This window comes from Emys orbicularis, chromosome 9 (assembly GCF_028017835.1).
Source record: "Emys orbicularis isolate rEmyOrb1 chromosome 9, rEmyOrb1.hap1, whole genome shotgun sequence".
Lineage (NCBI taxonomy): Eukaryota > Metazoa > Chordata > Testudines > Emydidae > Emys > Emys orbicularis.
The window spans coordinates 19,807,017-19,833,540 of NC_088691.1; the positions used below are offsets into that span (position 1 = coordinate 19,807,017).

The following is a 26,524-nucleotide window of genomic DNA, read 5'->3' on the forward strand; positions in this document are numbered from 1 at the left end:
AGGCTGAACTAGTTAAAATTATTCTGAGTTTATGTTTCTAAAACCACAAGCTGTTTTCTCCCTTTGAAAATTAAATGCTTAACCATTGCCAATCTAGGCTCGAACACCATTCGCTGACAGCCTCGATTCCCAGCCACGGTACTGCTGCAACTTCTTACCAAGAGCCAGATACTACTAAGGAAATACAGACAGCATCTTGCCCTGGAAGGGAAAGGGGAGTCTGAAGGAAGAGCTGCTTGGATTGATAAGGAATGTTAAGTGCAAAGGGGTCACTGGACAGGACATGAATGTCAGCATTCATAGTTTCACACTGGCACTTGAATAAAATGTTTTTAGAATACAATGTGAGAAATAGCCCCAGGATTATATCCTGGGATAGAGTTTTGGCTTGTCACTATCTTTCTGTTTCCTTAATGATTAACAGGCTGAAAGTTAGATATTGCAGTAATCAACCGAACCTCACCTTTCTACACCCCCAGCATTCTGCTGGCAACACTAGACAGTTGAGAATACCTGGAGTATCATGTCATGCTCTGTAAGCGGATCAGCCATAACAAGTGAATCACAAAGGAAAACAGACCAGTACAAAAGAATTTATTTAAACAGACATTTTCAATGTTTTACCTCTCAAATCCCTGTTGAAATCATGAAGCCTACGAATTTCTCCTTCAAGCTTATTTCTCATAGCCTTTTCCAGGGCATCCCGCTTAGAGGAAGACTTCTCCAGGTTTTTATATGCTTCAGAAACTTGCTGAATTTCTGTTTCCAGCTGCAGAGCAAATTAAAGCATCCATTTCCTTTAGCATTAACAATGCCTGGCACTTAGGTAGCATCTTTCTTCTGAGGTTCTCAAAGCGCTTTATTGAACAAAGATTTATTAAGCCTCAAGTGAGGGAAAGCATGATTACAGCCATGGTACAGGTGGGTAAAACTGCGACACAAAGCGGTTGTGACGTACCACAGGTCACACAGGGAGTCAGCAGCACAGCTAGACATAAAGAGCTGGAGTCCTGTCTTCCAGGCCCTTGCTCTTGATTACAACACTCAGTGCGTGGAAACAGTTACTTGAAAAGACAGAAACGCCCTTTTGCAGGTGTTGATGCTGGGGTCTGGGAGCAGGGGCACAACTACCCACCATGAGGTTGGTCCAAAAGCAATTTCATAGAAGGACTTTGATGCAGATGGAAAAAAAATAAAGCCAAAGAACAAGCAAAGCAGATAAATAAAAATTATATTTTAAAATATTAATACCAAACTGTAAATTACTGATGTGCTTTGCAGATTTGTATTTATTTACGGGATAACAATCCACCGCGGGTACTAAACCCTTCTATTGTGTATGTTCTACTTACAAATCTTCAATCTAATTAATAAATAACAATAATACCCAACTCATAGATAGTGTTTTCATCAATAGATCTCCAAGAGATTTACAATGGAGGTCAGTATCATTATCCTCATTTTACAGCTGGGGAAATGGAGGCACAGAGCAGTGATGTGACTTGCACAAGGTCCCCCAGCAAGCCAGTGGCAGAGCAGAGAACACAGCCCAGGTCTCCTGAATCCCAGTCTAGTATCCTATCCACTAAGGGCATGTCTACAGTGGCACTTTGTCGGCAAAACTTTTGTTGTTCAGGGGTGTTAAAAAAAGCACACCCCGGACGACAAAAATTTTACTGACGAAAAGCGCCGGTACGTACAGCACTTTGTCGGCAGGAGCGCTCTCCTGCCGACGAAGCCGCTGCCACTCCTCGGGGGTGGAAGTTTTTTGTTGACAGGAGAGCTCTCTCCTGCCGACAAACAGCAGCTACACTGTGGCTTTTAGCGGCACAGCCGTGCCGCTAAAACAGGGGTGGGCAAACTACGGCCCGTGGGCCGCATCCGCCCACAAGCCGTTTTAAGCCAGCCCACTCTGGCGCTCCAGCCGGGGTGCTGGGTCGGGGGCCGGACCATGAGGCTCGGCCCCTCTCCGGTGCCCTGGCTGGGGTGCTTGGTCTGGGGTGGCCCTGTTCCGGCCAGGGCACTGGGTCCGGGACCGCACCACGCGATTCGGCCCCGCTCCGGCCGGGGTGCAGGGTCGGGGGCCGCACCACGCGGCTCCTGGAAGCCTTGGCATGGCCCTGCTCTGGCTCCTATGTGCTCCAATGGGAGCTGCAGGGGCGGTGCCTGCAGATGAGGCAGCATGCAGAGCCACCTGGCTGCGCCTTTGTGTAAGAGCCAGAGAAGGGACATGCCACTGCTTCCGGGAGCCACTTCAGGTAAGCGCTGCTCGGAACCTGCACCCCTGAGCCTCTCCCCACGTCCCAACCCCCTGCCCCTGCCCCAGCCCTGATCCCCCTCCCGCTCTCCACACACCTCGATCCCAGCCCCACCCCAGAGCCTGCACCCCCAGCCGGAACCTGCACCCCTTCCCGCACCCCTGCCGCAGCCCTGATCCCCCTCCCACCCTCCGAACCCCTCAGTCCCAGCCCAGAGCAGCCTCCTACACCCCAAACTCCTCATCCCTAGCCCCACCCCAGAGCCCGCACCCCCTCCCACACCCCAACCCTAATTTTGTGAGCGTTCATGGCCTGCCATACAATTTCTATTCCCAGATGTGGCCTTCGGGCCAAAAAGTTTGCCCACCCCGCGCTAAAAGTTGCGTAGTGTAGCCACAGCCTGAGAGAGACAGCTCTGAAAAGAAACCAGACTATTTGGTCAGTCGTCATTTAACTTCAATTTACAGAGTCTTGAAGCCACAGTCGTTTAAACAGTAAAATATAGCTTTCCCCATCCCCTCTCACTGTACAGCCTCTTGGTTTGACGTCTAAGCAGGGAACTGCTCACCAGAGACAGAAGCCAATTCATTTCTAGTTCTCCAAAGCAGGCAGGACATGTTAATCTCGCTTTGGCATTAACAATCCACCAAACAGCAGACCTCACCAGACCTCCTTGGGCAAGAAGTTGCTTGGAGGGGTGAGGGAGGGGAGGAAAGAGAATTCCTTTATCCCTTGTTATCAGGAAGCTGTCAAACACTTCACTGAAACACTTCCCTCACTGGAACCTTCCTAAAACCAAACCAACCAACCTGGGCAGAAGTCATGCTGGGAATAAGCAGCCGTGGGAAGAAACAGCAAACACAGGAACTCAGACATGGTACGAGAAACAAGAACAACTAGGTAAAAGTTACAACAGCCAGGCACTTCAAGGGCCTTGCAGGCTGTTCAGGGGCCAAAGTGCAGTTCAAGGCCCAAAAAGAGATTTGCAGAGTCCTGAACTGCAGCCAGTGCTCACCTTCTCTCTACGTCTGCAGGGTAAAGGGAGAGCTGACTGACCAGCTGCAGGTTCTAATTGCTGGTGAATTCAGTAACCAACAAGCAATTTATTTTTGTTTATCTATCAGGCGAGCACAACTACAAACACACACTCCTTTTAAGAATTATAAAAGCCATACGTGGCAGTGTGATGGCGAGGGCTGTCTCTCTTACTTTGCCAATCCCTGCTGTATAAAGCAAGCAACAGTGAGGCTACTAGAATTCCACGTGACTTGTGTTATGTTAGGGATTTAAGTGGATTTATAGTGCCAGAGAGAAGAGCTGGCTTGACAGCCCTGTAGGTCCAAACTTCTTTATTTACCCACAGATCAGGGTATACACAGCATGGGTAGCAGCTGTGCAAGCTTCTCTCACAATGCCATCAGGCAGTTTGGGAGGGACCATTTCCGGGGACAAAAAGGTAGTTCAGTCCCCATGACTGACTTAGTCTCTGGCCTATGTAATCTCAAGTATTTCTGGAGAACCCACCATCATAATACCTAAGCCTTCTCCAGACTTAACAGGAAGTTCATACCAGCTGCAGCCTCAATGTTATTAGCACTGGCTTTAAGTAACTGAGCTAACCAGTCAAGCAACCCGCCTCTCTGAGATTGGCACCCTTATTGGGACTTGGAACAGGCACAATCATCTGCTAGGTGCAGAAATGAGGCCACCAACTCATCACACGTAGATCAACAAAACGCCAGCAGATGATAAAGCTTAGGCACTACCAACATGGGCAGGTTCCAAACTGGGATAGAGATGAAAGGCTACAGAACAGATAACCAATCCCCTAAACCATGAGCAGCGGGTATAATAGGCCAGGGGAGGCTCTGCCTGCCCTGACGCTACCGCTGGACCTCCAGTTGCCGGTTTTGGCAGTTTCCACGTCCACAGGAGGACGTTTTTATTATGTGCTATGCAGGTTCCGGGTTGGCTGAGGAGGCCCCGGCACCTGCATGGTGCATATGAAGCTGAGAGGCAGCTCCAACCCACCCGCCGCTGCCTGGCTGCTCTTCTCCTCCCCAGTGGCCTCCCCACTGCCAGTAACAGTCCTCCCTCCCCAGGATCTGGACGCCTTTCTGTCCTCAGACAAGTACATTGGCCTCTGTGCACCATGCCCCCTTAATGTGGGGAGATGAAGCTGCCCCTGCCCAGAGGACATGGAGCCCCCAAGGGGCAGGTTCCAGGGCAGGGGGGCTACAGTGCAATGGGATTGGCGCCTCGCTAGGACCCGGGAGGAGCTGGCTGGGAAGAATGGCTGGACTCCCTGCCTCCCGGCAGCAGCAGCAGGAAGTGATTGTGAATTGCACTCCCACCCTGCTGTGTGCAGTGACTCGGGATCACAGGCTCCTTGCCAGGTCCCTGAGCCCTGGCTGCAGCTGGGAGAGGTGACTCTTGAGCAGTAACATTCCTGCTGCTCCCCAGTGCAGAGACCTCAGCCTAGCTAGGGCACCCGTTCCTTGGACCTAGCCCCTGCCCCCAGGGAGGGCACCACTTGGATGGAAGGTAAAAGAGACCCCCACCCCGTGCCTCCCGTTTCTACCCTGGCTGCAGGGGGAGGGTTTGGCCCCAGGCTGCTCCCAGCTGGGCTTGCTGCAATTCCCTCCCCTGTAGCCCGGAAAGCTGCCTCCAGGCCAGCTCCCATTCTCTGCAGGGTGTGTGAAGCCAGCCTGCGGTGTGCTGAGGGCTGGGACAGTGACACATGGGGGAACAGAGACGGGAGAGAGTGCAGCTGCAAGGGAGCGCTGTGCTCCTTCTGCGCACACATGGGGTTACTTGCATGCCCCTCGCCTCGCAGCCTCAGCTATACCTGCAGACGTGCACGCCCCTCCTCTGCACCATCAGTGCAGTCTTGTACATGCCTGCCTGCCTCCCTACCATCTGAGTGTTACTCATTACTTGCTACGAGATCAGAGCACTAACGGCTTGGACAGCGCAGTGCAGTATTTGTGCACAATTACCCTTCCTGTGCCATTTAAAGCAAGAAACCGATAATGTTCCTTTCTCACAGTTTTACCACCCCGCCCAACACTCCCCATTAGGAGAGTGGCTTTATTGGGTTAGGGGAAAGAGGAGACTCTAACTGAAGAGATTACTCCTAGGTATCAGAGTTTTCCTGGGGAGCCTTTAATTTCCTCCACCAAACCCCCTTGCTCTGAATCTAAAGGAAAAGTTGCTGCTGCTTTTCAAAGTGGTATTCTTGAGCCTTCTCTGTTTATGGGACTTATATTGCATTCTGTGTGCTCTGAAGCAGGGCAGCCCAGTGTACCTCTTGCAGGGGCAATCCACATAACAGCTGTTCAAGGGTGTGGGCAAGAGGGAATTGAAGGGGAAACAGGGATGTGTGAAGGGGCAGGAGGCGGGTGAAGGGAGATGCAGGGAGCAGGATGGAATGGGGGGTGGGGGCAATGGGTGCACTGCATGGAGGATGGGGTAATACAGGGGAATCAGGGGGAGAATTGTGGAGCTCTGGTAGGAGGAGGGATGTGGGGGGAAGGTGAGCAGAGGTGGGGGGGGAAGGAGAGGAGGGACCAGCGAGTGGGGAGGAGGCAGGGCCTAGGACAGAGCGGGAGTGGAGCGTGGGCCGGACCATAGGTGGAAGGGACACGCTAGCCTCCCCAAGGGGAAGCGTCATGTGCTGCCCAGGTCCTGAACCATCCAGCTCACATTTGTTTTGTTGTCATTTTAACTACAGAGACTATTAGACAAGGGAGAAGGTCAGTTCCATTCAACACCCACCTTCTGTAACCTTGCCACTTTCTCATAGCACCCATCCAACTCCTGCCGTAAGGATCGGTTCTCCTCCGACAGGATCTCCACCATCTGCTGGGCCCTGGAAACAATGGCAAAAGGATCTACTTGCATCTGCTGATAAGGAGAAGGTATCTGCTGAGCTCTTGGCATTAATGTGTAGGAATCTCCTTGCTGCTGTTGCTGCTGGCCTAGACCGGGGTGGCATAGTCGGTAGAAATCTCCCTGATGGACCTGGTTTGACAGGAACAGCTGCTGGGTCCGTGGTAGAAAGCATGGGTCTCCCTGATTTGGAGTCAGGGGTTGCTGATGCTGGGAAGGAGACAATCTGGATGGTGGTGGAGACTGCAGTAAGGTCAAAGATCCCAAGGACGTTAAGGAGGAAGTTGGGCTGTGATGGTGAGGGGGTCTCTGCTGTAACTGCAGGTGTAGATCAGGGTTTTGCCTGTAAAACAATAAGAGCAAATTCAGCTGAAGTTCTGCAGAGCATCACACATCAACCAAACTATATGGCAAGGTGCCGAATACAAGTACATGTAATAGCTGCTACTGGCAGGATGGATGTTCCATGCATAAGACTTTAATGCAAATATGTTAAGTATGAAAAACCATATAAAGAAGCGCTTCAAAACCACTAACCAGCTGTGTGGAAAAAAATCCCAAACATAACGACTGTCCTAAGCTCATGAGTACGTTTGTACAGAGATGGCATAAGAAACTACCTTGAGATCCACTCTGTCAACCACTCCAGAATAGCCCTATTGTAATTCAGAATACACTGGCAATATAGTTATTAAAAATCAAATCTGCACTGTTGAAAGAGGAGAACTATTTTATGTGTTTACACTTTTCCTCACTTTACATGGATAAAATATTAAACTAAGGACAGTTGAGCCAGTCCTGTACTGAATTGCATAGGCTCCGTTGCAAAGGTCCTGCCAACAATGAATATCCTTCTGCAATTCAGGATACAGATTTAAAAGGAACAGGCTATGGTCTTATTTATTACTGTGCCAGCTGCTGCTGGCTGAAGTACACTGAAATACCCACTAATGAGCCACAGCACTGCCAGCGGAGAGAGTTAAAAGGAGGTGATAGCCAGCCTGACAGTTGGGATCAGAATTTGAGTCCAGAAGCTTCCTCAGTCCCAGCTCAACAGGTATTTTACAGATCATGTCTGTACCCGATATGCAGAGGATGAGAGTCTGTCACAGATCCGTCTAAACAACTTTAACTCAAGCTGTAGCAGCTCATGCATGCAGCTCTGGAGGTCCCCAGCTCACATCCTGGTGTGTTGGTCAAGATGGCGGCTGTCACTTGAGCACTTCATATATCTAATAGACTGCTCAGCCTTAAGAAAAGGAGTGTCAGAGCTCTTCCCTCCAGAGACTCCCTCTGGTTGATGTGTGGAACAGCACTGTCAGCCTGCATGGGGAGCCACGGCCAGCCCTGGAGGAAAAAAACTCTCATACTGTTGTGGGAAGGAGCAAAAGATGAGGAAACATGAGGATCTCTCTCTCCCCATCCCACCATACATTTCCCACGCACATATGCCCACCTCCTTTAAAAAAAGTTCAATTTGGTGAAGTTCTGAGGACACTTTTTATTTAACAGCCTAGTTCTCTAAACAGTGTCCAATCCCTTCCTAAAAGTTATCCTGGTACAGGACAAGTTTGGTATTTCCCATTCTGTAAAACATTCCTGTTCTTCTGCTGTAACTACTTAACCCTTTGGCTGCTGCTCAAACTTACAGGTGGAATGCACTCGCAACCCTGCATCAGGTCTGGCCAGGAGGAATGACACCTATTGTGCTGCTCTGCACTACTGAACGTACCAAGTACGTCCGGTGGAAGACACCTACTGCGGAACGTACCAGGGACGTTAGGTGGAACACACCTGCTGCACTGCAGAATTCCCCAGGGACATCCTTCCATTCCATCCAGCGAAACATTAATTAATGATTTCAAGTGCTTAAGTGGATTAGTAGCTAAAGGGTTACATGAAATATTTGTCAGAGGATGTTTGAGCACTTAGAATCGCCTTCCTGTACTGTACAAAAGCTCATGCCCCAATTTTTCATACACATCCAAAGAGGAAACATCTGCGTTAATCACATCTTGTTAGCAAGATATTTTAGAGGTCATATATTCTGAGCTTCTGCATGGGATATACTACCTTGGGTTACATGTCCTATGCCTTATTTAACATAAATGCCTGCCACTGTATCCAACATGTGGTTGTTACTTTTAACTGGCCTTCTTCTGGTCAAAGCCACCCCTGTTTACATGGACCAAGTTACATCTGTTGTCTCTCATTACTAGGAACATAGGGTAGAAATCCCCACTCTGGCTCTCACGTTCCCTAGCAGGCTAACAAACGCAGCCAGAGAGGTAACTCACTGTCACTTCAGAAAAACTAAGTACTGGTCTGGTTATTGTCCAGATCATTACTACCCTCTAATGACTGTGGTACTTACTGATTGCTAGCAACATTATTTCAATGAATGCATTTCCCTAGGAAAGATCAGATGCAGCATGTGGTTTTCAGGGATTGGGGGAAGAAAGAGAAGATGTGCAATTAATTTCCTCAGCAATGTTCAGCTCAGAAGTAACATCTGGTTATTTCTCTACTGGGAGGTCACTGCTTTAAACTTTTCTTTTAACCCAATAGTGGAGACTGAGGCAAAAAGGTCAAGAGACTTGCTCAAGGTCAATGCTTCAACCAGGAGAGGAATCTGAGTCTTCCTGACACCCAACCCTTTCCTCTAACCATAAAACCTAAAAGAGAACCTGCCCCTAACATTCCACCTTAAGTGGCCACAAATGTCTCACAGAAACCTCTGAAAAAATATCCCAATTAGAAAAAATTCTGCAGATGAAGCTAATCTTGAGCTATTTTATTAAATCATCAAGGAAAGTTACATGGAAAGTTAGACTTTTGCTTCTTCAGAATTCACTGGCTCCTGGAGTTTATTCCCAAATGACATCATAATCCTCTGTGTGATGTCAATCATTTCCATAATAACCTGACCATGATGTCAAACACAGCACTATGTTGTCCGACAGTGGTCCCATCAGTTTCTGCATGAATTTACATTTTAAATAAATAAGTTTCCAACCCTTATGTTTCCAAGAAAACCTTCCAGACATGAACTGATGTACCCTCTGTCCAAGTATGCAGCAGACAGCCTGAAGCAATAACCAACACAGGTCAAATGCCTCCATTAATCTAAATGGTTTCTTAACAAACACTGTAAGCCTAAGAAGGATCATTTAAATGTCAACATTACTCACTACTTCAATACAGATCATTTTAGTGGAAGTATTTTGTTACTCTGCAATGGTGAGTAAAGTTTGGGAAGAGTATTACTCTTGTGACAGTGTACCCCATCAGGCTTTATGGGGAGGAGGTGCTTATAAATGTATGTATGACATAACTGGAATATGTTTTGTGCTGCCTGTGCCATGTAATATATCTCCGTAAAGGTTATGGTCTACTATATCTATTCATCCTATTTGTACATATATATCATTTTCTACTTGAGGTTAAGAATATGGGCTGTATGCTTGCTTGGTTTCTAAGTAAGCTTTGGGAGGCTTTGTGGAATACACACAAAGATGGACTACAAGCTATCAGGAACAGTATCCCCGATAATGTCACAGCTAACCTGGTGGCTGAACTTTGTGACTTTGTCCTCACCCACAACTATTTCACATTTGGGGACAATATATACCTTCAAGTCAGCGGCACTGCTATGGGTACCCGCATGGCCCCACAGTATGCCAACATTTTTATGGCTGACTTAGAACAACGCTTCCTTAGCTCTCGTCCCCTAACGCCCCTACTCTACTTGCGCTACATTGATGACATCTTCATCATCTGGACCCATGGAAAAGAAGCCCTTGAGGAATTCCACCATGATTTCAATAATTTCCATCCCACCATCAACCTCAGCCTAGATCAATCCACACAAGCGGTCCATTTCCTGGACACTACTGTGCTAATAAGCGACGGTCACATAAATACCACCCTATACCGGAAACCTACTGACCGCTACACTTACCTACATGCCTCCAGCTTCCATCCAGGACACACCACACGATCCATTGTCTACAGCCAAGCTCTAAGATATAACTGCATTTGCTCCAATCCCTCAGACAGAGACAAGCACCTACAAGATCTCTATCAAGCATTCTTAAAACACAATACCCACCTGCTGAAGTGAAAAAACAGATTGACAGAGCCAGACGAGTACCCAGAAGTCACCTCCTACAAGACAGGCCCAACAAAGAAAATAACAGAACACCACTAGCTGTCACCTTCAGCCCCCAACTAAAACCTCTCCAGCGCATCATCAAAGATCTACAACCTATCCTGAAAGATGATCCCTCACTCTCACAGATCTTGGGAGACAGACCTGTCCTCGCTTACAGACAACCCCCCAACCTAAAGCAAATACTCACCAGCAACCACACATCACTGAACAAAAACACTGACCCAGGAACCTATCCTTGTAACAAAGCCCGATGCCAACTCTGTCCACATATCTATTCAAGTGACATCATCATAGGACCTAATCACATCAGCCATACCATCAGGGGCTCGTTCACCTGCACATCTACCAATGTGATATATGCCATCATGTGCCAGCAATGCCCCTCTGCCATGTACATTGGCCAAACCGGACAGTCTCTACGCAAAAGAATTAATGGACACAAATCTGACATCAGGAATCATAATACTCAAAAACCAGTGGGAGAACACTTTAACCTGTCTGGCCATTCAATGACAGACCTGCGGGTGGCTATCTTACAACAGAAAAACTTCAAAAACAGACTCCAACGAGAGACTGCTGAGCTGGAATTGATATGCAAACTAGATACGATCAATTTAGGATTGAATAAGGACTGGGAATGGCTGAGCCATTACAAACACTGAATCTATCTCCCCTTGTAAGTATTCTCACACTTCTTATCAAACTGTCTGTACTGGGCTATCTTGATTATCACTTCAAAAGTTTTTTTTTCACTTACTTAATTGGCCTCTCAGAGTTGGTAAGACAACTCCCACCTGTTCATGCTCTCTGTATGTGTGTATATATATATCTCCTCAATATATGTTCCATCCTATATGCATCCGAAGACGTGGGCTGTAGCCCACGAAAGCTTATGCTCTAATAAATTTGTTAGTCTCTAAGGTGCCACAAGTACTCCTGTTCTTTTTTGCGGATACAGACTAACACGGCTGCTACTCTGAAACCTTTCTTTAGGAAGGAATTCGCCAGGTTAAGTACCTGATCAGGAAACACTTGGAGAACAATGCATCTTGGAATGCTCCAATCCACGTAAGAAGTCTTCCTGGAGACATGCAAGATACCATGTGGACAATGGCTTCGGCCTGTAAAGACTGAGTCATGCAGGGACATGCGACTTGCCCAGGTGACTCCAGAACTCCATCTTGGAGCTGGACTTTGCATAGGAGGGAGGAGGGGGGTCTCCAACCACAAGAGAGAGTCTATTTAAACCCATGTGAGACCCCTCCATTTTGTCTTCAGCTGGCTAAGGAAGGAGCCTCTCCACCCCCCCAGGATACTTGAAGGGAACTGGAACAAACGACAGTAACTATAGGGGGTGTGAGTGATTGCTTGGCCCAGGCTAAAAGGAGATTAGCCTGTAAAAGGGAGCATTCTGGAACTGGTGAGGAACTTATCTGTATTTAGTTTGATTAGACATAGATTTGCGCGTTTCATTTTATTTTACTTGGTGACTTACTTTGTTCTGTCTGTTACTACTTGGAACCACTTGAATCCTACTGTCTGTATTTAATAAAATCACTTTTTATTTAGTAACTTACTCAGAGTATGTATTAATACCTGGGGGAGCAAACAACTGTGCATATCTCTCTATCAGTGTTATAGAGGGCGAACAATTTATGAGTTTACTCTGCATAAGCTTTATGCAGGGTAAAATGGATTTATTTGGGTTTAGACCCCATTGGGAGTTGGGCATCTGAGTGCCAAAGACAAGCACACTTCTGTGAGCTGTTTTCAGGTAAACTTGCAGCTCTGGGACAAGTGATTCAGACCCTGGGTCTGTGTTGGAGCAGACAGGAGTGTCTGGCTCAGCAAGACAGGGTGCTGGAGTCCTGAGCTGGCATGGAAAATAGGAGCAGGGGTAGTCTTTGCACATCGGGTGGCAGCTCCCAAGGGGGTTTCTGTGATCCAACCCGTCACAACTCTCTCCACCTCTTCACTTGATTGCAGGTGAAGAAAAACCAGAAGGAGCAGGTAAGTATTGAAGGGAGATACCATTTTTGTGCATGTGTTCTTGATAACAGTAATAATTTAAAAAAAAAAACTAGTGGAAAAAAAAGTAGATATAGAAAATCGCAGCTGGGCTATTGCTAAACAGAATACATTTCCAAGATTGCCAACAGGCTCAGGGTCTTAGAGCTCACCTACACTGCATCTCACCTTTTAAAATTAGTCAGTTCCAGCACTGACCTGAAAACCAGGACTCCTTAGTGCTGCTACCAGTTCTGACACCAGATACATGTCTGATCTTGGGCAAGCCACAAATTCTAAATTCCTTTACTTTCCCCATTTGTAAAATGGGGGTAATACCATCACCTTTTAAAAACACCCTGAAATCCTCAATTGCAAAGCTCAATATACAAGTTCAAATTGTTATTCAGTGTTGTTAACTCCTGCAATTTTCTCGTGTGGTAGTTGGTGGTTTTCTCAAAGCCCCAGCTCCTGGATTCTTCTGATAATGAGAGAACTACAACTGTCACCTTTATTTTAATATAGCATGTTTCTAACCCTCATAGGTAGGGGGAAGAGCTTGAGAACATGACCTCAGTGAACCACAGAGGCTCAGAAACCAGTAGACAAATAAAATGAACCCAAAACGTTTTGTGATTTTTGTTTGTTTGTATTTGACTTCAGGATTTTTAAGCCAATCTCATTATGTTTGAGGCCCAACTCATTATTTTTGAGCACATAAGGCTGGCAAGTTATTAACCAACTCAACAAATACTTCACTCTGTGAAAGACAATGGCTATCCATAACTTGACGTTTTATGCATAACTTGTAAATATATATTTTTTATTTACAGTTCTGCTCACTACGCGCTAGACATTATCCAAACACGCAAGAAAAAGCTCACAATCTATGTATATTATCTATTAAATTTGCGCCAGTGTACAACTGAGCGATAAGCTATACTGGATGGGGACATCAGAAATTCCAACTGAAGAAGAAATTAGAGCAATAATTTTATCAAGTGTTTCCCAAATTGGGAAAACCAACTCCTAAGGGCCTCTTCACTTTCAAGACTGCATCTTGAGAGAATTCCTGCTTCCTTTCCTCTCCCTGGTGCATCTCTGTGCAGCATACAACATGGAGCGGTGCAGATTACGTACTTTGATTTGTGGTTTTGCCCACTAAAACAGAAAGTAGGTATTTTAGCTGTGAGGGCAGAGACGTTGGAAAATACTACATGGTAATAAGAACAGCAAGCAAAACAATGTAGATTCCTGCATTAGAAGCCCTGAATGTTGCATGCACTGCACACATCACATATTGCACAAAATCACCAGGTGGAAATAAAAAGACCAGAGAAGGTGCTTGGCTCATTAAAAACTCTCCTTCTCCCCTTCCTCTCCTTCATGCTCAAGCAGTTACACTTCCCCTTTCTCCCACAGCCCTCCCATCCCAAACTTGGAAACATTAACCACCAAAGTGAGCAGTCTTCACATGATCAAACAGACAGCTGAAATCTAACTGAAGAATTTTCGTTCTGCTTCCTATTCATACCTGATTATCATCTACTTTGACACAGCTCAGGCTGCAGAGGGGAAAACAGTATGCCGAAAAAATACTAATTATGGGCCTAATTCTGCAGCACTCGTTCACAAATGCAGTCCCACTGCGGGCAACAGAAGTAGTCCCCCACGCAAGAGCTGATGGATCAGGCCCTAAATGGGGCTGGAACTTGAATTATTCATCATGAACACTGAAGTGCAACAGGCAGATACTAGGGAGAGAATCAGGCCTGTGAAGCTTCACATTTATCTTACTCATATTAAATTATTTTTAAAATTTCTAAAAGTGCCAAGTAATAACATGGATGTGTCAGCCTGAATCCCTGGCTGGCCTGATATTTCCATGAATCCAACGTCATTATGAACATATATATGTTCCCAAACTACCACCACCCAGAAGCAGGTGAGGCAGAGCAGACAGTTTGCAGTTGGTGGGTTAAACTTACCACACCAACCATTCTTTTCCCAGACTCAAAAGAGTGAATCATGAGAATGCTGTGAATTCCCTAGTGTTTATCTTGCTCAACCAGTTTTCATTTAACTGGGTTGTTAGGTCACCCTCAAATTCCACTGAACAATGAGAGGGAAAAACCCTCAGAAGTGGGTGTGGTTTCAACAGCAGAAAGAAAGGTCTTTATTTCCTTTATGTGCAGTTAAAAAAAATTATTTATCAGGATTCATTTGGGTTTTCAAATATAAGCAGCCCCAGTGCATGGACAAGAGAGAATTCTGAAGATTTTTAGCATTCCAGACGAGGCTGCAAAGCCATTCATTGTCCTTCCCTGACTCTCAGAAAGTGTCCCCCTTTTAAAAGTTGTGCACTTTTAAAATGCTCAGTCCATTACCCAGCTGCACCTTTAGCAGCACAGAAGGTTTATTGTTTTAATTGCAGTATGTTTAAGGAGGGAGGGGGGATGGGTTTTGCTATGCTGCTCTGTAATTTATGGATTAGGAGTTAACATTTTAGTCTTCTAATTGTTCCACCATTTCAGCAGTTGCTTCCAAAGGAAACCTCTGCCCTGTGCATCTATGCAGGTTAAAAAATAACCTCGGTGGATTCACAGTGCTTTGAAGACAAATTTAAGTTGCTTCCCAATACCTGAAAACTTGCCAGCTGAATCTCCTTCTCTCTGAATCCATTCTAGTGGCCAGGATCCAGCCAATACAGACAAATAGGCTGTTGGTGTGGTTTCAAATGCCTCTCTTTGTACACAGAAAATAGGCTAAGTCTCTGATACAAACAATATTCCCAGTGAGGGATAATCGTTAAGGGTCTCTTGCCCTTTTCAGCTTGCATTGCAATTTGTGGCCTTGCCTATGGATTTTGTGAACCATTTGCAACCAACTTCTGCAGTCATTAGTCACACTGGAAAAAAACAAACAAAAAAAACACCCCTCCTCCTTTCCTGGCTTATTTATTATTTATGTAGACAGATCAAAGGGCCATCTCACCAGGCCCCTTTGCTGCAGAAAGCATTCTGGATCATAAACAATGGCGAATGAAGCCCGAAAATAGCTTCCAATAGGGCTGGAAAGGCTCCACATCGATTCAGATTCTCCAGAGCTCTGAATCTATTCCAAAAACATCGGCTCTCCTCTTCCTCCCACCCCACGCTTTAGACACAAATACACACAGCCTCCCCCGCCTACTTTTGTAATACTTCACTGACCTCATGTTTCTGCTTTAGAGCATTTTCCAGCCACAAAACAAGGCAGAAATTATTACACGGATGCCCACTAGCTTGAAACATTTTAAGTGGGTTTCCACTTGGATTAAGAGAGAAATCTGATCCACCCGGGGCTGGGTCGTAAAGTTAGGTAGGACAAAAGAAAATGTAGGTTAGAGCCAGGTTGCATTCCAGTTTAATAAACTTGATCTGCTTCACCCACCCAGGATTCAGTATTGACCCCAGATCAGATCCAACTCCTGAACTAGAGCAAACTAGAACAGGTCAGGATCTCAATTAATTCAGGGGGAAAATAATGGCTGCTAAACAAACAAGTCTAGGATGGTGCACTTTCCCCTTTCCTAAGTGATCTCATATAAAAACATTTAGGTGTGGTTTATACCCTAATAATCTATTGTCCTGGCAGATCCAGTTAAAGCCTGGCTTAGCCTTGCAGCAAGAGACTGCATGTTTCAACAGTGAATCATGCTACAGTTTTGGCTTTTCAGCAGAGCCGTTGCATGGCTCAGGAACCTGGATAAAACTCAGTATGGATCCATCTATGCTGCAAGGTCAAACTTTATTTTAAACAGCATTAGGCCACTACGGCAAGGAATTTGGCCCCTAACACCTGGGATACAGTCCTACCATACTATAGCTATAGCCTAACACAACAGAGACGGGATCTTTGTTCAAACACAACCTGCATTCGGAGGCTGAGTTTTGCCCCTTCTTTGCTTCTTATAAAGATAAAAACCACCAAGTTGGGAAGGTGACTAAGCAGTTATGGGGCTGCTTACCTGATTGATCCATACTCAGGAGGATGCTGATATCTCATCATAGGCCCATCAGATCTACTCTGCTGGCTCATGCGATGATCACCATAGAAATGTCCAGGGTCCTGAGGTTTGCAGTTCATGGGTGGGGTGGACATGTTTTTGTAAGGGTACTCTGGCGGAGGGCCCCGGTGCTCTATCGCTTTCATATTCGGCTGGGGAGGCGTGGGCACTGAGTTTTTATAGAAATCATTGGAACCGGAGTTTTTGTACAGGTCATTTGGCTGCTGGGGGGAAAGTGGAGCACTCGTGACAGGTGCGTGGGCCTTGACACCACTGGTGGCCAACGACAGCTGCATCAGCCTCTCACTAAGAGAGCGAACGTGTCCTTGCTTGAGGTCCTTAAGTCCTTCATCCTGATGGACTTTCCCAGGGTTCACTCGCTGAACCGTAGGCCGCCCTTCAGTCCTCATCTTTTGATTGGTTACCCCCGTCACATAAAACGCTGCCCCAACGCTAGCATGCGGCTGGCCCCTGAAATACTGCGACTGGACTTTGGCTTCTTCGTACGTTGGGAGGTCTTCACTGTTCTGAAGTCTTGGAGAGAGCTGCTTCTCCATGATGCTATTGTCCACCTGAATCTCCTGGCCCTGGGGCTCTTGGCGGGCAGCATGAGTCACAAGCTGATGGTCCTGGGTGCTCAGCCCTTCGTTCTGAGACCCTGGACTCCCATTGCTGTTGAAAGGGGGTGCATTTCCTGTGGCTTGTTGATGTAAGGCAAGGAGGTTGCGGTTGTCATTTGGGTTTCCGTATCGGAGCTGCTCCTGCAGCAGACGCTGTAAAACTGTCGTAGCTGTTTGCTCTTCTGAATTCCTCATCTCAAACTGTGGTGCCTTTGGGGTGGAATGCAAAAGCTGCCCTTGACCTAAGGAGAGGAGACATGGTTAGCAACTCTTCACTGCCTCACAGAAGGGACGGTTTAGGAGCAATGGCTTGAAACTGAAGAAAAATATAAGTTAGATATAAAGGATTTTCATAACAATGAGGGTCATTAAGACCGTCAGACACTGGAAGGACCTGCCTAATAAGGTGGCGAAGACTCCATTGACTGCAGGCGGCAGGGCTATGGACGAAATGCCCCAAACAGGAAGGCTGAGCATTGGCAAAAAGGAGACCTATAATTCACAACATGGTGGTAAAAATGACTGAGCCCTGTCTACATTGTACCCATTCCTGCCAATGGTGAATTCTGGTTCCCATTTTTGCCACATAAACAAGGACCAAGAAGAGAATAGGGAACTCAGCACGTAATCTGTTAAATTTAAGAAGAAAACAAGAGATACACCAAATAAGTTATATGCTTAGAGTGAAAAAGGAGAATCCCCATCACTTGGGTCATTTAAAGTAAACTAATGAACACCTGACTAGATGGTTATTTTTTAGAGTAGCTGTAGCTTTGGGGGCAGATTTTTAAAGCCCAGTCTCTCTTTTGCACCCACTACTATATACTGGTTTAAGTGATGTCATTTAGACATCTAACTTCCTGACACACAGGCATAATAAAGTAGTTAGATGTCTAAATGACATCAGTTGCAACCACACAACTACAGGGGGAGGGAGGGCGCTCTGGATAGGAGGAGGAGTCATCAGATTGAGGCCCACAAAATCCAGACTCTGAGTTCGAGTCTGAGTTTGAAAGGAAAAACATTGTGAACCTCATTTAAGAAGCTCATAGATTAATGTTGAGTACATAACTAAGGCCTTGTCTACACTAAAGGGAAAAGTCGATCTAAGCTACGCAATTTGAGTCACGTGAATAGCATAACTCAAATCGACGTAGCTTAGATCTACGTACCGTGGGGTCCACACTACGCGACATTGACAGGAGACGCTCTCCCATCAACTCCCCTTACTCTTCTCGATCAGGTGGAGTACAGGAGTGGAAGGGGGAGCGATCAGCAGTAGATTTAGCAAGTCTTCACTAGACCCACTAAATTGACCGCTGATGGATCGATGTAGACAAGCCCTAAGTAAGGGCTTGATGATCAGTGAGCCAATGTGGTCAGACAGGGGACTAAGCCATTGAATCGCCCATTAGAGTTGCAAGTACTCAGCACTTTTGAAAACCAGGCCCAACACGTCCCTTATTGGGCATACAATGCAAAATGACCTAAAATCCAGGGTCATTTTTGAAAGTGTGAGCAAAAATAGCTTGCCCCAAGTGACAGTCTGTGGCAGAGCCAGGGATAGAATCCAGGTCCCCTGACTCTTCTGAAGTCTTCTTCATTACGTGTCTTAACTACATGTCCATCCAGCCTTCTCTACTCTGTCATGACAGCTTACAGTGTAGATATATCAGCCACAAACTACTGCCTATGATGTACTGTCAAGAGAGAAGGCTCTTCTCCAGAGTCTACCAGAGAAAAAATTAGAACACACCCTATTCCATAAAGCCTTTTCAACAATCTGGGAATTCAGATACTGACACACGCACTGGAATTTTACTTCTTTGAAATCATATCTACTCTGGCATGTACCTTATTTCCGTCACTTTGACTTCCTCAGTCAGGAGGAGCAGTTCTGATACATGAGGGGACACCTGGCCTTCCGCCTGCAAGTCCAAAATCTCCACTCAGAAATGGTTTTGGTCCCTTCAGTAATTGGGATCACTTGATGCTCTCTTCACTCCCCAAAAAATTCTGAAAAAGAGAGAACATTTTAACCAGCAGTTAGGAGGACAGCAGGAGTTACAAAAGTTGGTCAATATTTCATGCTCCCCAACCCTTCACCTACTCCCCACTTTTCCCAAACCTAAGGATTTCAGTCCCTATGAGATGAACAAATCCTACTGCACAACATCCAACTCCACGCACTTCTTAATCATTACAGTTTTCTGCCTTGAGAACAACTGTCGCCCTCATGCTCTGTCCTATTTGTGCCTCCAAGAGAAACAGTGATAAAAACTCCCTAATTCTTTAAATCCATTGGTTTCCTTTTTGGTAGGAATGAAAGCTGCACTGCTGAAGATGCCCTGACGGCTGCCTTTCAATGATACTGTATATATACACATAGTACCTTCCATCAGAAGATCTCAAAGCACTTTACAAACATTAATAAATTAGGCATCATAACATCCCTGTGGGGCAAGTAAGAATTATCCCAATATTTAGATGGGAAAAATGAGGAACAGTTGCCACAGGTCTCGCAGAAGTATATGGCAGAGCCCAGATCTACCTCCCAAATCCTGTTCTTTAGCATCATCCTTTGCCCTTTAGGATGAAAAGCACTACAGCAATTTAAAATAATATTTTAATATCTTTGAAACTAGAGGGAGACAAAAATCAGATCAAACTTCTACATCTATATAAAAATCCCCCTATATATAAACAAATTCTTAGGTGTGTTCTTGACTCTCTCAAATAGATATGTTAAATCAACTACTAAACTAGGTTCTCTGAAGAGGGAGTGAATCATGCAAAGGAAGTGGAACCTACTAATATATACAGCACTTACGTATTTTAAGAACAGACAATTATAACAAAACAAAATAAAGCAAGCAAAAAAAAAATTAGTCACTGAGGTGTATAATTTAACATGATTTCCTGGAATGCTGCAAAAAATAAAGTCAACAGATGCAGTGAAGGAATGCAGACATGAATGCTTCTGTCTCAGTCTTATTACAGCACACATCCACACCCAAAGAAATGATCTCAGGTCTGCAAGTTAACTACTTAGGATGTCATCAGCAATTTCAATACACATGAACAATATCTAACTATGGAACAAGCCTGTGTTGTGTGGTGTGCTACATGCAAGATGGTGGCTAAGAACTAACACCTAATGTCAAATTCTTAACAAGTGACTTAACTTGAGAGGGATATATTGAAAACAGCTGCCAAAAATATGCAGCAAGAGATCCTTTAAACCCAGGCTTTAAGATAGCAGATAACTAGAGTAATTTCCAGCCTCTTTTCCCAGTATTACACAACTTAAGTTCAAGGATCCTTAGTACCACTCGTACCAATATAATTGTTTACTTACTTTTTACAAAGTTGCCCAAAGCAACCTTTTTTATGAGAGCACAAAAACGCTTTCATCATGTAATATGATGTTGTCTTTCCACTCAACTACAGTACTTCTTTGGTGTCAAGTGGGCAAATGTGGATTGTATCTTCCTGTTAAAATGCAGTCATTTGAGGGAGAATTCCATAAATCCTGCTTCTCAGTTTAAAAGATATCTCAACAGAACAATTCAATATTAGAGTCTAACACCCTCTAATATTCCTGAAACATTAAAGAAGCGCTAAGTATCACCGCAGTTATTTCACACATACACTTTTACATCAACACAGCACTAACTTCTTGCATTGATCCAATAGAAGAAACAAGACCACATTCCACTGCAAAAAAAACTACCAGTTGTGATTAAGGAACACTAAATAATCCACCTGTACTTTCGGCCCAAATTAGGAACCATCCATGGAAAACTGAGACAAGAGGCGAATCCAGTTATACTATGGGAATGCTCTAGCCAATGGATCCTGCTTTCTTGAAACTCCAGCTGTTAGCAATGTGATTGCTAACCCAACTTTGTTAGCTACACCTTATTTAATTATCACTCACAAAGAGGGCCTTGTGCAACTTGCTTCTGTGGCAAGATCCTTGTATTCTGCAGCGCTCTTGTGCAGAATGCTGGAAATTCTATGGCAGATCCATTTAAATGGAGGTTTTAATGTAATTAAACATGAAAATGATCCATACAATCAGTACTGCAGCTTATGTGTTATTTATTTGGATACCAAGTTCTATTTATACTCTCCCAATATTTTCAGTTTTCAATGTGCCAAAGGTTTCTCCACTGTAAACACAGAAGTACATTGCAAGTTGTCAAGGGGAGGCTGGAGGTTTTGGCACCTGGAAAGGCATGGGAGGCTGGAGGCTGGGCATAATCACATTATATGGTACCTATGCCAAAATGATTGGCAGTGAACTAGTTCATGCTGCCATTTAAATGGTCAACTTTAGGTTTCAGGCTTAACCATTCAGATGAATGGGGCCACTCAGCCCTACTGTTTCAGACAACCTGCAAAGTCATTTTCTTCCCAACCATAAAGGCTAGAAACACTTTTTACAAAGAAAGATTCAATTCTAGAGTACAATTCTGCTGCAAGGGGCCAATCAGAGGTGAACTTCACAGACTGCATCTATGCTGACAATTTTTAACAGTTCTCTCACCATTAGTGAAAGACCTAGTGTAGGAATTTAAACACCATGGTGACAGCTAACCATGCTCAGACACGCATTCATGATAAAGCAACAGTGGGGGGAAAATATTAAAAATTCTCAATGAAGACAAAGCCCATGTGTGCCTGGCACTTTGCAGACACACAAAAACAAAGACCTCCGCCTCAAAGACCAAACAATTATACCATAGGAGTCCCTTGTCACTCACTCATTTCACTCAGATTTAGTGAAGAATTTAAAATGATCACATGGGTTGGCTATCAGGAAACATAGCAGTACTGTTCCTTTCTGTGCATCACACACATTTGCTTGCATTATGAAAATATACTGACAAATGAAATACTCACCACTCTTGATGAGTGACTACAAGGATATAGGAGTAAGGTGCCACCGACTCCTGTTCTTTTTGCGGATACAGACTAACACGGCTGCTACTCTGATACAATGATATAGTTACTTATTACCCTGCCTAGAGTGACTGCAGCAGTAAGAAGAACACAGGTGAAAGGACACATCTCTTTTCTGCTTGCGAAAGTAAGTGGAATGTAAGATTCCCGGTGAATGCAGCCTGTACACACTTGCCCTGAATTACTGCTTAGCCAAGAAGCTAATTAGCTAACACATCAGGTGGGATAAGAACAGGTTCACCTCCTCCTCCTCAGAAGGGCTGAAGTACAGTTAAGCACATTCAGTTTTAATACTCAATCCTGTACCATCCATACAAATAAAATATAATCCAATGGCTTTATGGACTCACAAGCTCCACAGTGGAGAATAACAGCATTCCCAAGTAGCCTAATGGCTTTGCTGGCTGGTGCTATGGTCTATTTCTTTAGAAATGTAGATATGATCCAGACCCTCCCCCAGGCTGGCAGGAGCAGATACAGCTTGGCTCTCTGTCAAACACACTTTAATAGGCAGCTGAAAAGTTCTGCGGCATCAGAGGTCTTTGCTTGCCCTTGTCAGGCTCCTGGAAAATGGTGAGGAGATGCTTAGTGTGAAGGTGATGGTCTTGGACTGTGTCAGAAATTAAAAGGTATCGCTAGCAGTGCTTAGATAAAGGGGGGGCCATGAAGCATAATCGATACCTTAGACAGGGCTGGGTAAAAGCACAGAGGCTCTCTCACATTCTGAGTGATCTGTAGCGAAGAAAGCAAGCTTCCCCTTACCATACAGCCTAGACATGGCCCCAATCCTGCAATCGCTTATTCACATGAGTAGCCTTTACAATCTTCAGGCCACCTGGAAATGCAGTTACTGCGCACGCGTACACACACAAACACACCCTTTGAAGTGGCTGGAAATGTTGGGTTCATGAGGGTGAGGACATAGAGTCATTTAATGACTGATGCACGTCAGGGTGCAAGAACAGGGGGGCCCATGGCACCCCACTTTTTAACATGGGCATAGTTTGGGGGTAGGGAGCTTCGTTGCCCCCCCCAAAAAACTGTAAGCCTTGGGCAGGCACAGAGTGGTGCAGGCAGGGGCTGCTGCACTTAGTGGTGGAGGAGCAGATCAGGTCCCCTGCCGCAAAGCGCAGTGCCTGCCCACAGCGCCAGCCTCTTCCCGGTGCGGGCCCCTTTCAGGGGCCCCACTCCTGCTCCTCTTAGCCCCAAGGCCCCACCCACTGGCCAGGCCAGAAGCCAGGCCAGGGAGCCGAGGATGCTGTGGGGAGCCCTGGACCCTCCACCTGTCCTGGGCGGCGCACTCCGGGTCCAGGTGGCAGGGACAAGGGCTGGGGGTTGCTCTCGGGCCCCCGGCCCAGGACAGTTGGAGGGTCCCCAAGTTTACCACCACCTGGCTCCAGCTTTTTTCAGCCTGGCCAGAGGGCAGGGCTTCCGGGAGAAGAGGAGGAGCAGGAAATGGGACCATGGAGAAGGCGGGGCCACAGGGCGGGGCCTCGAGCCTCCCACCCCCCACTTCTACCAAGGTTCCAGCGCTCCTGATGCGGTTTATAACTAAGCATTCTTAACTGTACTCCAACCCTTTCCAAGGAGGAGAGAGGAGAATATATGGAAGGATTGCCCTTGAGAATAAAGGTTTTAGAGGTGTGCATGCCCTCTGTTTCAAATACCCAAAACCCCAGGGGCATACACGCACAAGTCCCCAGAGTTCTGATAATATTTTACCATCTGCGTCTGTTCCCAATTAAATTTCAAAGTACAGAGCCCACAGGTAAACGCCATCAAAGCAAATCTGTTGCCTAATATGTGCTTCCCTAGCTTAGATTCAATTATCCCTTTCTCAGTTACTTGTGTTTGCTGACTGTGTCTCAGGTGATCTTGCAGGTGTGGCACCCAGCAGGTGCATGTATCAGTGCCAGCATTACACATCTTCATACCAAAGGGACAGAGTCATCACACGAAAGAGAAAAACTTCCTCCTTTTAGCTAAAACCAAGAAGTAGTGCCACTTGGAATCATGCAAATTACACACATGCTTTTAGCATTAGATCATCAGGCACTCTACTGCAGTGAGGGGCTCAGGAACCTAGGTAGATGGATCATAGTTCTAGTGACTGATACTACTCTCAGGTACCATCTTGGCAAGAATCGTACAGTGGCTAAATACCCTCCCCACCTGCTCACCATATTGGAAGCGGATCAGAGGGAAATAAAGGAAAGTGTGGCAAGCCTGAACTGAAAGCACTGAGCAAAAATCTTACTTGCACTGACCTAATAAAAGTTGAGTCATATCATCAGTAAGGGTAAAAGGCTCCTCAGGAGCCTGAAGGAGAGGTGAAAAGACCTCAGCCATACTCCCAATTCCTGTTTTTCCATCATAAAGAAAGTATCCGTTTCTTTATGAGGACCCTATCAAGTAATTTTAGCCCAATATAATTTAGGTTTTTTGTTGTAAAAAGGAAGCAGGAAATGCTTTACAAAATCCAGTATAAATGGAAATGTTTCCTGGGCTTGTTTTTAAATATTTCAGTAAAAAGAGGTGTTAGGGGATTTAAAGGTTCTCCAGCAGTACTGTACTGGAAACCCAAACTCAACAGTGTTGATCAAATGGGTAAGGGGCATTATTCCTGATATCTTGGTCAAATTGCAAGATCTACTGACATAAAATTTATCCAGCTGTTTCCAGTGGATTTGATATTCTTCACTTCTTGTCCTATACAGCGTTGGTGTGTGCTCTTACACAGCTGCTGCAATGTACTCCAGAGGAGACTATTGTTTAGCAAGAGACAGTAATTCCTGCACATCTAGGGTGAAATCCTGACTCCACTGAAGTCAATGGGAATTTTACTGTTGACTTGCATAAGGCCAGGATTTGACCATAGATGTTTGCATGATATAACTAGATCAATTTTGAATAGAATTAGTTACACTAGAAAGTGCAAGTTTTCTAATACAGACCAGGCCTTAAGCCGCATTAAGGTCATTGGTGAATTTTATCAATATATATTAGGCCAAATTCATTTTTGCTGAACTTCAGTGACTTCAACAATTCTTTAGTTTTTTAGAGCAGCCTTGTGAATTGTCAAACCCAAACAGCCTTTTGAATTCAACATTTAGTTTTGTTTTTACAGACACTTGACTCCTGCTGCTAGTACTCAGGCAGCGCTGGGCTTCTGTCGTCAGCAGCCCCATCCCACAAATATCCCAAGTATGCGTCGGCCGCATTTTCATTTCATTGTGTGGTTTCTCCATTCCTTTGCTGATTTAGTCCAGGCCTCTCTTTTGCATTCTCAGATAATGAAAACCATGTGAGGTTAAAATAAAATCTTCAAACCCATAAATCAGTTTCATCTGCATTATCAAGACTGAGCAAAATGTTTAGGGTGGTTCATTTGTCCCTATAAATAGGATCAAAATGTTAAGCTGTGCATTAGATAAAAAGGTCAGAATCAACTTCTACATTTTAAAAAGCAGAATTAATTCCTACAGCATAAGACACAGTGACCATGGAAATGCATTACCTCGCCAGAGATTTATGTTACATGTTATTCTTAGGTAGTTTTTCCTGATATGTCAGTTATGACATACCAAAAAAATTCAGTTAGTGCAGATCTCTAATATTAAAAAAAACTGGCAGTGGATAATGGAAAAAAAAAAACTTTACCATGGCCTGATGTTAGCATAGAATTAATTCCCTGGATTTTGCCCATATATCACAGCTCTAACCTTGTTTAGGGCCAAATTCTAAAAGCCCTTTTCATGCTGAGAGGCACTTTATTCCGCAAACAGTCATACTGAAGTGAAACGGCTACTGGCAGAGTGTGGGTATCAGAATCTGGCCCTTTGTTTTTTCAGGGTTTTTATTTGTAGAAAGAAGCCAAGTAAATACATATTTTTCTATCCACTGGCTAAGTATTGACAACTTTTTAATTATTCATGAGCCTCACAGACTATAAATACCTCCTTCTGAGCAACTATGACCCAATCCTCCTCCTGAGGGACTATAACCAGGCTCGGTTGTGGTAGTACTGAGCCAACCCTAGGTCACAGACAGGCCTGTTATGTGGTACCCGTGGTCTGAAGTGAACTGCAAAGCTTTTTTTTTTTTTTTTTAAATGAAAGCTGGCTCAAGATCCTGTTTAATTAATGTTTAAAAAGTCAGAGCCGTTTAAAACTGATATGCGTTATTCTTTCATCATAATGATGTGTGATTTGCATTTTTAAGTACTTTATGAATATTAAGTCTCAAAACCCCTGGGAAAGGGAATATTATTGTACCTATTTTACAGATGGGTAAACTGCAGTACTGAGTGGTTAGGGCTGATCTACACTTAAATATTTTGCCAGCATAGCTGTGCCAGTTAGGGGAGTAATTTTTTTTTTTTTAACAATATATAGCTATGCTGGCAAAAGCCCTAGAGAGGATGCAGTTATACTAGCAAAAACTTGCTTTTTCTTGTATACTTATTTTGCTCAGGGAACTGGTATAAGCTATGTTGGGGAAAGGATTTGTTTGTCAGTTTAGGCTGCATCTACACTAGGAAGTTTTGCCAGTATAGTTA

The 26,524-nt window shown here is 45.0% G+C and overlaps 1 protein-coding gene across 1 annotated transcript in view; it reads right to left on the minus strand.

The window, feature by feature from the left end:
* Positions 1–18,938, minus strand: part of AMOT (angiomotin) — a 46,002-nt gene extending 27,064 nt beyond the window's left edge. The window contains exons 1-4 of the mRNA XM_065410877.1: positions 18,853–18,938; positions 16,340–17,240; positions 6,036–6,492; positions 625–769 (exon numbers count right to left, since the gene is read on the minus strand). Coding sequence (XP_065266949.1) covers positions 625–769; positions 6,036–6,492; positions 16,340–17,193 — 1,456 coding nt within the window. The 5' untranslated portion in view covers positions 17,194–17,240; positions 18,853–18,938. The remainder of the gene's footprint in view (positions 1–624; positions 770–6,035; positions 6,493–16,339; positions 17,241–18,852) is intronic.
* Positions 18,939–26,524: the final 7,586 nt, after the last annotated feature.